Source organism: Panthera onca, chromosome C1, assembly GCF_046562875.1.
Source record: "Panthera onca isolate mPanOnc1 chromosome C1, mPanOnc1 haplotype 2, whole genome shotgun sequence".
Classification (NCBI taxonomy): Eukaryota; Metazoa; Chordata; class Mammalia; order Carnivora; family Felidae; genus Panthera; species Panthera onca.
In genome coordinates this window covers 213,322,171-213,335,143 of record NC_138346.1, presented here as the reverse complement: position 1 = coordinate 213,335,143, position 12,973 = coordinate 213,322,171, and the positions used below count along the sequence as shown (strand labels likewise).

The 12,973-nt window shown below is 46.0% G+C and overlaps 1 protein-coding gene across 2 annotated transcripts in view; it reads right to left on the bottom strand.

Annotated features, from left to right (window-relative positions):
• MTOR (mechanistic target of rapamycin kinase) overlaps positions 1-12,973 on the bottom strand; it is a 131,595-nt gene that overhangs the window by 103,926 nt on the left and 14,696 nt on the right. For both annotated transcript variants that reach the window (XM_078452436.1, XM_060621606.2), the window contains exons 8-13: positions 12,865-12,973; positions 9,921-10,107; positions 9,126-9,254; positions 8,168-8,412; positions 6,873-7,088; positions 6,339-6,544 (exon numbers count right to left, since the gene is read on the bottom strand). In XM_078452436.1, coding sequence (XP_078308562.1) covers positions 6,339-6,544; positions 6,873-7,088; positions 8,168-8,412; positions 9,126-9,254; positions 9,921-10,107; positions 12,865-12,973 — 1,092 coding nt within the window. The remainder of the gene's footprint in view (positions 1-6,338; positions 6,545-6,872; positions 7,089-8,167; positions 8,413-9,125; positions 9,255-9,920; positions 10,108-12,864) is intronic.

Genomic DNA, 12,973 nt, shown 5'->3' with positions numbered 1-12,973 from the left:
CAGACAGCAAATCACTAAGAGGGCTTATAACTAATGACAAAAGAATCCAAGAACAGTCAGAATAGCTATGATGTTGAAAGAAATATTAATACTCAGTAGTGGTTTCAGGCACATCTAAACCCCAACAGTGAGGGATTATATCAATAGATTCCCCTTGGACCTTTATGAACAGAAATAACATGTTTGTTCTGACATCCTTAAAACACCTGCAAATCAGCACGTTCTACTCATAGTGACTTCATAGAAACAACTTAATATAGACAGACTTCTGGTGAGCTGAAGTTGCCAGAAGGAAATCTCTGAACCATGAGAACAGTGCATGTTAACTCAGCTACCCAGAGGAGGAGTCTACAATTTCACATTATATCTTGTCTCCGGTTATTGATTTAATAATCCTGACTTTCTGGATCCCCCTGGCAGCCTGTTTTTCCCCTGTCACAGCAGACAGCCGTGAGAGGGAATGGACAGGGATGCTGAGAAAGGACCCACGTGAGCAAGGAGACGCAGGCGGGGAGAAAATGCGTGCCCGTGAGGAAAGCACAACTCTCGGGGGCGGCAAGGGCCACTTCAAAGATCCCCGATTCATTTCCAGAGCCAGAGAGCATTGCTGTGCCCCCACAACAATACCCAGCGCCCTCTCTGGTGATCAAGGCATCAGAAAAAGGACAAAGCACATTTAGGTAATGTCCCTTATTATCAAGGCATGAAAATGTCCAATTCACCTTGGGAAGGTCTGTATATGCATTTGAAAACAATTAGAAATTTTGGTGGTTACCAGGGCTGAGCTCAGTAATATTCTCATTAGGAGATATTTCTGTTTCAAGCTTCTTTAGCAGGATTTGGGCTGGTAGGTTCAACAATGATTTCTTTTCCTTCCCCAAACCTTAGAGATTTTATATATATATATATATATATATATATATGTGTGTGTGTGTGTGTATATATATATATATATACATACATAATTTTTTTTAAATGTTTATTTTTGAGAGAGAGACAGAGTGCGAGCAGGGGAGTGGCAGAGACAGAGGGAGACACAGAATCCAAAGCAGACTCCAGGCTCTGAGCTGTCAGCACAGAGCCCGACGCAGGGCTCGAACTTACAGACTGTGAGATCATGACCTGAGCTGAAGTCAGACACTTAACCGACTGAGCCACCCAGGCGCCCCAGGTATATTTTTTTAATGTTTATTTTAATTTATTTTGAGAGAGAGACAGAGAGCATGAGCGGAAGAGGGACAGAGAGAGAGACACAGAATCTGAAGCAGGATCCAGGCTCTGAGCTGTCAGTACAGAGTCTGACATGGGGCTCGAACCCACGAACCGCAAGATCATGGCCTGAGCTGAAATTGGACGCTTAACCAACTGAGCCACCCAGGTGCCCCGTAAAATCTTAGGTATTTTAAAAAGACTTAAAGTGATGGACACTCCTCACACAGGGCAGCAGTTGAAGAAATAAACCATTAGGCTAAACACAGAAGTGCCGGCAGCATATTGATGGATCTTGTTTTTTTAATCCATTCTGCTACCCTATGTCTCATTTGAGACCTAAGGACATCTGCAGATTGAAAGTGAGGGCATGAAGAACCATCTATCATGCTAACGGAAGTCAAAAGAAAGCCAAAGTAGCCATACTTATAGCAGACAAACCATATTTTAAAACAAAGACTGTAACAAGAGATGAACAAGGGCATTATTATCATAATTAAGGGATCTATCCATCAAGAAGATCTAACAATTGTAAATATTTATGTCACCAACTTGGAAGCACCCAAACATATAAATCAATTAATCACAAACGTAAACAAACTCATTAATAATCATACCATTATAGAAGTCTTTAATACCCTACTTACAGCAGTGGACAAGTCAACCAAGCAGAGAATCAACAAGGAAACAATGGCTTTGAATGACACACTGGACCAGACGGACTCATATTCAGAACATTTTGTCCTAAAGCAGCAGAATACACATTCTTCTCGAGTACACATGGAACATTCTCCAGAATAGATCACATACTAGGTCACAAATCAGCCCTCAAGAGGTACAAGAAGACTGAGATCACACCATGCATATTTTCAGATCACAACACTATGAAACTTGAAATCAACCACCAGGAAAAATTTGGAAAGCCCTCAAATACATGGAGGTTAAAGAACATCCTACTAAAGAATGGGTTAACCAGGAAGTTAAAGATGAAATTACAAAATACATGGAAGCAAATGAAAATGAAAACACGACAGTCCAAACCCTTTGGGATGCAGCAAAGGCAGCCCTAAGAGGGAAGGAAATACATTGCCATTCAGACCTATCTCAAAAGCAAGAAAGGTCCCAAATACACAGCCTGACCTTACACCTAAAGGAGCTAGAAAAGGAGCAGCAAATAAAGCCCAAAGCCAGCAGCAGAAGAAAAATAATAAAAATGAGAGCAGTAAGTGATAATAGAAACAAAAAACCACAGTAGAACAGATCAACGGAACTAAAACCTGGTTTTTTGAAAGAATAAACAAATTTTTATTTGTTTATTTACTAACCCCCTAGTGAGACTTCTCAAAAAAGAGGACCCAAATAGATAAAATCACGAACGAAAGAGGAGAGATCACAACCGACACCACAGAAATACAAACAATTATAAGAGAATATTATGAAAAATTATATGCCAACAAACTGGACAATCTGGAAGGGAGGGACAAATTCCTTAACACTCACACACTACCAAGACTCAAACAGAAAGAAATAGAAAATTTGAACAGCCCCATAACCAGCAAAGAAATGGAATCAGTTATCAAAAATCTCCCAAGAAACAAGAGTCCTGGGCCAGATGGCTTCTCAGGGGAATTCTACCAGACATCTAAGGCAGAGTTAATACCTACTCTTCTCAAACTGTCCCAAAAAATAGAAATGGAAGGAAAGCTTCCTAACTTACTCTATAAAGCCAGCATTACCTTGATTCCAAAGCCAGAGACCTCACTGAAAAGGAGAATTACAGGCCAATATCCCTGATGAACATGGATGAAGAAATTCTCAACAAGATATTAGTAAATCGAATTCAACAGTACATTAAAAGAACTATTTACCATGATTAAGTGGGATTTATTCCTGGGCTACAGGACTGCTTTAATACTCATAAATCAATCAATGTGATACACCATGTTAATAAAAGAAAGGATAAGAACCATATGATCTTTTCAATAGATGCAGAAAAGGCATTTGACAAAAGACAGCACCCTTTCTTGATAAAAACCCTTAAGAAAGTAGGGGTCGAAGGAACATAAGTCATCATAAAAGCCATATATGAAAGACTCACAGCTAATATCATCCTCAATGGGGAAAAACTGAGAGCTCTCCCGCTAAGGTCAGGAACACGACAGGGATGTCCACTCTCACCACTGTTGTTCAACACCGTGCCAGAAGCCCTAGCCTCAGCAATCAGACAACAAAAAGAAATAAAAGGCATACAAATTGCCGAAGAAGTCAAACTTTCACTCTTCGCAGATGACATGATACCCTAACGTGGAAAACCCAAAAGATTCTACCAAAATACTACTAGAACTGATACGTGAATTCAGCAAAGTCACAGCATATAAAAACCAACGTACAGAAATTGGTTGCACTTCTATACAACACAACAAAGCAGCAGAAAAAGAAATCCAGGAATCGATCCCATTTACAATAGCACCAAAAATACCGTTAAGATACCTAGGAATAACCAAGGAGGTAAAAGGTCTGTATGCTGAAAACTATAGAAAGCTTATGAAAGAAACTGAAGAAGACGCAAAGAAATGAAAACGCATTCCATGCTCACGGACTGGAAAAACAAATATTGTTGAGATGCGTATGCTACCGAAAGCAATCTACATATTTAACACAATTCCTATCAAAATAATACCAGCATTTTTCACAGAACTAGAACCAACAATCCTAAAATTTGTATGGAACCACAAAAGACTCCGAACAGCCAAAGTAACGTTGAAAAAGAAAACCAAAGCTGGAGGCATCACAACCCCGGACTTCAAGGGGCTTTACAAAGCCGTAATCATCGAGACAGTATGGTACTGGCACACAAAGAGACACACAGATCAGTGGAACAGAATACAGAACCCAGATATGGACCCACAAATGTATGGCCAACTAATCTTCAACAAAGCAGGAAACAGTATCCAGTGGAAAACAGACCGTCTCTTCAGTAAACGGTGCTGGGAAAACCGGACGACGACATGCAGAAGAATGAACCTGGACCACTTTCTTACACCAAACACACAAACTCAAAATGGATGAAAGGCCTAAATGTGACCTAAGAAAGCATAAACATCCTACAGGAGAAAATAGGCAGCAACCTCTTTGACCTTGGCTGCAGCAACTACTTACTAGACATGTGTCCAGAGGCAAGGGAAATAAAAGCAAAAATGAACTATTGGGACCTCATCAAGATAAAAAGCTTCTGCACGGTGAAGGAAACAGTCAACAAAACTAAAAGGCAACGGATGGAATGGGAGAAGATATTTGCAAATGCCATATCAGACAAAGGGCTATTATCCAAAATCGATAAAGAACTTATCATACTCAACGCCCAAAAAACAAATAATCCAGTGAAGAAATGGGCAGAAGACATGAACAGACACTTGTCCAAAGACATCCAGATGGCCAACAGACAATTGAAAAGATGCTCAACATTACTCATCATCAGGAAAATCAAAACCACAACGAGATACCACCTCACACTCGTCAGAATGGCTAACATTAACAACTCAGGAAACAACAGATGTTGGCGAGGATCCGGAGAAAGGGGAACCCTTTTGCACTGTTGGTGGGAACACAAACTGGTGCAGCAACTCTGGAAAACAGTATGGAGGTACCTCAAAAAATTAAAAATAGAACTACCCTGCGACCCAGCAATTGCACTACTAGGTATTTATCCAAAGGATACAAAGACGCTGATTCAAAGGGGCACATGCACCCCGATGTTTATAGCAGCACTATCAATAACAGCCAAAGTACGAAAAAAGCCCAAATGTCCATCGAGTGATGAATGGATAAAGAAAATGGGGAGAATGTGTGAGCGCGTGCACACGCACACACACACACGCACTGGAATGCTACTCGACAATCAAAAAGAATGACATCTTGCCATTTGCGACAACATGGATGGAACTAGAATGTGTTATGCTAAGTGAAATAAGTCAGTCACAGGAAGACAAATATGTGATTTCACTTATACGTGGATGAACATAAGGGAAGGGAAGGGAAGGAAAATTAAGATCAATACAGAGAGGGAGGGAAACCATAAGAGACTCTTACATGCAGAGAACTCTTAAATGCTGGAGGGGAGGTGGTAGGGGGTTGGGCTAAATGGGTGATGGGCACTAAGGAAGGCACTTCTTGGGATGAGCACTGAGTGTCGGGTTCTGCTCCTGAAACCAATACTACATTTTATGTTATCTAACTTGAATTTAAATAAAAATAAAAATACAAACAGAAGTGCCAACATAATATAATCCTCTAATTTGTTGACTGATATAACTTACACTCACTTTAGCTAGGACAGACTGTGAATACGTGACATTTGTCTCGGATGAAAGTTACACGTCAATGGTTTTTCTGCGTTTAAGTTTTTACGTGTTAGGAAAAGTTATCTGTTTCGAAAGAAACCATGGGAGATTCAGGAAGCAGAGGGGGACGTAGGGACAAGGCGGAGTCAGGGGGCGGGAAAGGACTGGGTGAGCCACACTGAGACCCGGAAGAGGTGGGTGGAAATCACTCAAGGCAAGAAGGACTGGACCACGGGCCCCTGACCAGGAGGCCAGAGAGTTTATGCGGCTAGGTGGAGACAAAAACTGAGGAGTCAGGTTTTAGCAGGAATTGCAAATCCTGGGGCACCAGGCTGGCTCAGTTGGTGGAGCATGCGACTCTTGACCTCGGGGTTGTGAGTTCAAGCTCACATCCTGGGCCTCTGTGCCTGACCTGGTGGGAGCAGGAGAGCAGGAGGACAGAGAGGCGTTAGCAAAACTGACACCATCGGCAGCAGACTGAGCCAAACATGCCAAGAAGCGGGATCTCCGGTGACTTGCCAGGAAGAAGAAAAGAGGTGCCTGCAGACGAGGTTTGCCGGGGATAAGAGGCCCCTGGAGTCGTGCCGCTGGGGGGAAGAGGCTCATGAGGCGATCAGCCCTGAACTGTAACTGCCGAGCTGGGAAAACAGGGACTCTTGGAGCCAAATGTGGCTTTTACCAGGCATCTTGATCTTTCTCCCCTTCCTTGTCCTCATCTCTCTTTCCCCAAATGGCTCTCACAATGACTCCCTTCCAGACTGCCACTAGGTGTGACGGTCACCCCATTACCTGGATGAGCATCTTGCGCAGGAAGGGCATGACGAAGGCCGGGTTCATGCTACTGAGCCGGCCCACCGTGCAGATGGCCAGCTCCCGGATCTCAAACACCTGGTCGTTCAGGGCCACAAACAGGGCCTGCAAGTTCTCTGCCTGGGCCAGGTGTGCATCAAAGCGCTCATCCAGAGATGCCAAGACGCAGTAGCGGATGTCGGGGTCTACAAGAGCAATCGAGCCTTTGAATGCCTCTTCGATGCCGTCATCCTCTGGTCCTTTCCCAGTTTCCGCCCACACTGCCCCCGGCCTCGTGAGAGGCTGCCACTTACCCTTCTCTCGTCTAACCTGTCGTTCTTTGCTCACAGGAGCAAAGACAACAGGATTAAAGACAGATCGTTTTACGCCACCTGGCTGGAGTAGCCAAGCCTAACGCTTTGGCAGAGAAAGAGCCGGCCATCACCTCCCTGAGGGCACGCCATGAAACTGGCTAATTCCCGGTGCCCCGAGCGTCCAAACTCCCCCAGACTGCTCCTGTCTCATGAACCTTACCAGGATCTGTGATCCCGACCACGAGCAGTTTGCTGAGCACGTCTGCCACCACTTGCACCGCAGTCTGGCTAACGACGTGCGCGTGGCCGCTGATGAGGTGGACGGAGGGCGTGAGCAGGCGGGAGCAGGTGCGGGCGGCTTCCATGCGGATCTCCTTGTGCTCGCTGTTTAGGAAATGATCCGCACAGTGGCGGACAAACTGGGTCAGAGAGTGGCCTGGATACAAAGGCAGAGAGAAGACAAAATAAACACCACTGCTCTGGACGGTAGGCCCACAACTTGCTGGCTGCGTTTTTCATTTCATGGCGATGAATTCAGTTTTCAACAAGATATTGACCCAGAACTCTTCTCTTAAGAAGGTAACAAGTGGGTTTCGAATCAGCAGAGGCAGAAGGGAAGCAGAGGAGCTGGGAGACAGAAAAAGGGCATTCCCCCCCCCCCCCACCCCCCCATCCTAATCTTTTCTTTATTCCCTTCAAAGGATGAATTATTTCGTTTTATTCTGACCCAAACCTTTCTTTATGTTCCCAGAGAGTAAAACAATTCTTGATCAAATTTACCTTGTCTATTTTAGTTCCCAGATTTGAATAGCAAAAGAGAGTCTGATGTCGGCTGGGTGTAAATATAGCTACTTTCTATTCATTAGAAATATATTAAGCTGGGTGTTAATCAAGGCAAGTGAAGGAGCTATAGGAGGGAAACCACAGATGGCTGTAAGCATTCAGACCGCACATCTACGCTTTTTGTACTTGCTTGTTTCCCTGTAGTCTTGAGCAATACCACCTACGTGATCTTAAATTTCAAAAGTATCCCTTTTTCTCTCCTGAAACAGATCCCCCTAGGGGCATGAATGTGGGTTTATCTGCAGCTTAAAACTCTAAACCGAACTACACAGGACGCCACAGCTGAAAATCATACTGCCGTAGGAACGGAAACACCTTAAAGCCTCTGGCTTAGACATTTTAAAGCATTAAACGCCATCTCCGCTTCATGGATGTGGGGGGATGGGGTGGGGCTCCATCTCTGACTTTCTCGTCTCTCTGAAGCATTCATTCCTTGGATCAATGCAGAATTTCCCTGAACACCATCTGCCCCCAAACTCAGGGTGGGACAGAGAAACAAAGAGAACGAATTAACAAAGCATGCAAAGAGCCCAGAAGGCTGAGCCGCTACCCGATCAGCTACCTGGTCTCCAGATCCCCAGCCAAGACCCGGCAATGCTAGGCGCCCTTGTTCTTTCCTCAGGGTTCCCAGCAACACTCCGTGTCTTGGTAAGAGCTGGGGCAATTTCTTACCTTCAAACTCAAAGCTGCCGAGAGTTCGCAGGGCAAGAGTAATGCTGCCCACGTCGCTGGCCTCAGGGAGGGCTGTGAGGCCAGGGGAAGCCAGCTGATGGGCCAGGCCCTTGGGCATGCCCGGGTGCCGGAGGGGTTTGTGCATAAGGACCAGGGACAGCATCTTCAGTAGCCCATCCTGGATGTCCTTCTTCAGCTGTGGAATCTGACGGCTCAGGTCGTACAGCACAGCAGTGAGGGCAGGGCTGAGGGGAAGGAAGCCAGGCGTGTATGGCGCTGGACAAGACATCTGTCTGTCCTTGAGAAGAAACAGCCCTTCTCGTCCAGCAGGGGGTTAGGCCCATCACCGCTTGGTCTTTAAAGTAGAAAGGATACTACAAACTAGGATAAATGACCGGAACTCTGTTGGCCTGGTCAGAGGTTTCAGATCAATCTACGAATTTCTGGTCTTTGCCAGAGAGGAACTTGCTTAATATAATTTAGGTACTGCAGAAGACCAAGTCTCGATTAAAAGTCTGGGAAGCAAACTGAGAGCATCGTCCTTATTTTACAGAGAAAGAGAAGTAATGCAAGGAAAGCCAGGCCATTTCCCAATGATAACATAAATAGCTGCAAACATCGGTCGGGCACTTCTTATACACAAAGTCGTGTGCCGAGAGTGGCTATTTCATGAACTCCTTCACTTAACCTCCATGACGACCCTAGACAACAGGAGCTGCTACTGTGCCCGCTTTTCAGGTGAGAAAATGGAGGCTCGGAGAAGTTAAGTAACCGGGTCAGGATCACACAGCTAACTAGAGATGAAACCAGGATTCAAAACTAGCCCGTGTTTAGCGCGAGCTCTCCCGCCTACCCAATCTCACACGCATACACCCACGCCTCGCTTTCAGCACCACCCCGAAACCGCGGTTCGAGTCTCATACTCCCCGACATGGGAGCTCAGGTTTCCGACACCCACCTCAGTCCCACTGCCAGCATGGGCTCCAGCAGCTCCTTGATATCCTGCTGGATGCCTGGCCCCATTGCCCGGGCCAGCATGCTGATGCAGGTGAACACTGTGGCATCCACCTGCATTGCCTTCTGTCTCCTGCAGAGGATAGAAAGAGTGAGTGGCCACTTGAGACACAATGACATTCTGTGATGCCCCACCTCAAAATCGCCTTGGGGCGAGGAGGGCAGGTTACCCAGGCAGGGCCACGACTCGCTGGTGTGCCGGTCATCTCCTGCCCAATTCTAGGGGGCCCACCACACCCTAGTCACCATACGTTTGAATCTACAACAGCCCAGCAGATGGCAGTCACGTGTCTTGAGGAAGGGGCCCCTTTCCTGAATTGGCACAAAAGGCACCATGTGGCTTAGCGCGGTGCTGGCCAAGGTACCTATTTAGGAAGCGAACTGAACAATGTGTACATCAAGGACCAGGGTGCACAGCACAGCCACCGGGCAGAAAGAAATTCTCCCCGCAACGAGAAGGCTGGGCTCTAGAATGGGGAGGCTTATCCCTTCACCAGGCCAATCTACTTATACGTACATATATACATATGCGCGCACACACACACACACACACACGTATATCACTTAGTTTGAAAAAGGTTGGAACTCAACTGAGGAAGGGTTGTTCTTTGTATGACTTGCTACACCCTGGTGGTTAATGATGCAGAGAATGGGCTTGGGCTCCATGGAAACTGGGATAGAGCATCCTTCCTCCCCAACCAAATGGGGCGGAGGGTGAAATCCTAATAGAGACACTTACTTATGGGCAAAGTCCTTTGGGGGTAGGGCTGCTCGGATGATGTCCAGCACACGAGGCAAATAGACCTTGAACTCAGATCTCACAGCCACAGAAAGGAGCCCCAGGGCTTGGAAGGCTGCCGTCCGTTCCTTCTCCTTCTTGACACAGCTCAAGACGTGGTTCATGGTATCTTGGAGGTACTGGGTATCTGATCACAAAAAAGACAAGGCATATGGCTCAAGGTCAGGGTTGGTGTATGTACCAAAGGCCAGAGTTCCTATAAAACACTTACATTTAGGAATAAAGAGAGCCGCCTGGAAAGATGTAAAGAAGAATTTAGAGGATTAACTAGTCTTGATAATCACTTGCTAATCACTCCTCAGATACATCTTTTGGAAATATTAGAAACGTAAGATTTTTTTTTTCCCCTTTAATTAAAAAAAAAAAAAAAAACCCACCAAAAACTTAAAAGAGCCTCTGAAACAATAACATGGCACGATCGTCCCCATTAGTGCTATATTTTGAGGGAACGACTACATGCTCTTACGAAGTATATGTTAAATCTTGCTTAAAAACAAAGAGAATCATCTAAACGATTTTATATTATGTTGAAATTTAAAGTACTATTGGATACTGTTTGCAATAAACAGGCCATTCTATTCAGCTTAGGCCTGGAAATCACTTTGCTATTACCCAGAGATTTCTGTTATAGTTATATTTAATAGAACAAGATTTAGTCTGTAATTTGGGAAGCCACAAGTGTATTTTCATTAAGTTTACATCAGCCAATGTGCACGGGTAGGCGATTCTTGGGCAATTTAAGCCAAAGTGTTATTACTCCTCTGAAGGTTGGAATTTCCTGATTTTTGCCTCTCTCTATTTCTTCCCTTCCATCTTGCTGGCCTCAAGTCCGTGCACCCGCAGAATATACACAGCAGCAGAGAAGGCAAGACCACACATCCATTAGAAAGTGAGGGGTGCTGAGGGCCACAGCTCATTTAGGAGGCAGTGAGCTGAAGTCCCAGACAGCACATATGCCTCCCTGCATTTATTCTGATGAGAAAGATCTTCTCTCGTGGCTCGCGTGGTCAAATGACACCGAAGCATGCTGGGGCTTGAAAATCACATCACGTCAGCAAGGAAGACGGGACTTCTGGACGGGAACGGCATTTCAGCAGGAAGGGAGCTTAAATCAAGAGGGTGATTTCCTTTGCCAGATTTAGCACCCTAAGAGATTAAGGGATCTGATATTGTGAGAGAGCCCAGCCCAATCTTAGGGCATTTTTGATAGGTCCAGAGCTTCCGTCATTAGGAAGTTTAAGCGGCGACGTCCAAACTGTAAGCTCTAAAAATGTGGCACTTTCCCAATGAGGCTCCATGGATGGAGGCTGCCCAGGCTGAACATCAACGACACGCTTTAGTATATTATTTAATAAAACAACAAAAACCCACATCAAAAGAATAAACCTAGGGGCCCTCTGAGCCTCTGTATCCTGCTGCTAGGCGGTCCTTTGAACTTACTGGGGTAACTGCTTCCACAACATGACAGACTTTGATCAAATTTGGCCTAGTTATTACTTTCTTTTGAACCAGAGACTTTCACACCACAATTATTTAAAGCTCTACTGAACAGGGGCATGTCTGGTCATTAAAGAAGAGAATAGCTGCTGGGTACCAGGTGGGAAAAACGGAAAACTGAAAAAAATATGGGCAATTTTCATGATATCATTTCTCTCTGGTTCATTGATTTTATGTGGCTAATTGTCTCGTCCTTCCCCAACACCTTCTATTCTCACACACAGCATATTTAACACCTCACCAACTATACTTTTTTCCTATTTCATCTGGACTGGGGAGTGTGAAATGAGTCTGTGTGCTAGAGGATGGCGTCTGTGGAGGGTCAGGCTGACCTTCCACTTCCACTCCTGGCTCTCATTTGGTCCTGAACGCTTATTAAGCACAGGCGACGGGCACCACAGTGAAGTGCAAAGAGACGTTCGAGACGGCGGCTCTGCACTCAGCAAGCAGGGAGGTAAGATAAGGATATTAAGTATGAACAGGCAACTAGAGTATTGTTATAATTTTTCCCTTTACCTTACTTCTAAGATGGATCTGAGGAGGCAGAGGAGGCAGTAATAACAGAATGGTTTCCACTTATGGGGGCCTACTCTGTGCCAGGCATTTAGAGCAGGTGTTTAGGCATTAACACGATTCACCTTGTAAGGCAAGGATTGTTGTTATTCCGCCTCTACGGGTCAGGGAGTGGAGGCCTGGGAAGGTCAAATAACCTGTCTGAAACCTCACAGTGAAGGACAGAAGCAGGATTCATCCCGGGTCTGACGCCAAAGTCTTTCCACGGCCGGAGGCTATCGAGGAAGGGGGAAGAGCACTTCCGGCCGGAGTAGCCCACGAAGGCCCAAGGGAGAAGCCAGCATCTGGGCGGGGGCAGCTCCGGGAGCCGGGGATTCTTGCTGCCCAGTGAAAACAGGGCAGGAATACAGGAGCCCCCAGGCCATCATCCCCGAAACCTGCCTCTGAAACTTCCAGTCCTTCCTCCCCGTGAGCGGTGAGGCAGTGGGTGACCACGCCAGGGGCAGAAGCAGGGCGGTCACCGCATCCTCCCCGCCCCACAGAGGGGCTGCTGCAGAGGAGCTCAACCCAAACTGCCCTTCCTTCGGTCCCTGTGACGTCCGTCATGAACTTGTTGGCTTCCACACGCACGAAGTCGCTTGGCTCCAGGACTGCCTCTCTGCCTACACACTCTGGTCCTTCCCGTGTCGGCTGCCTCAGACACTTGTGGAAACCCTACGCCGGGCCCCACTGAAATCAGACGAGAGGCAGAGAAACCAGAGACTAGCCCCTTAGTTGTTGCTTCCAACGAGAGGCAGACGTAACTTTCTGGAATCACTTCCGTGTGAGTTCCCTTAAACAGGTAATGATATGACGTGTCCACGGACATCCTCACCTGTGAAGGCAGAAGGTCGAAATGCAGCCAAGCGGGGCAACAAATTAAGGATTGTCATTTGGATCAGCGAGTTCTTGCTATTCCTGCATTTCAGCACCCACTGGCACAC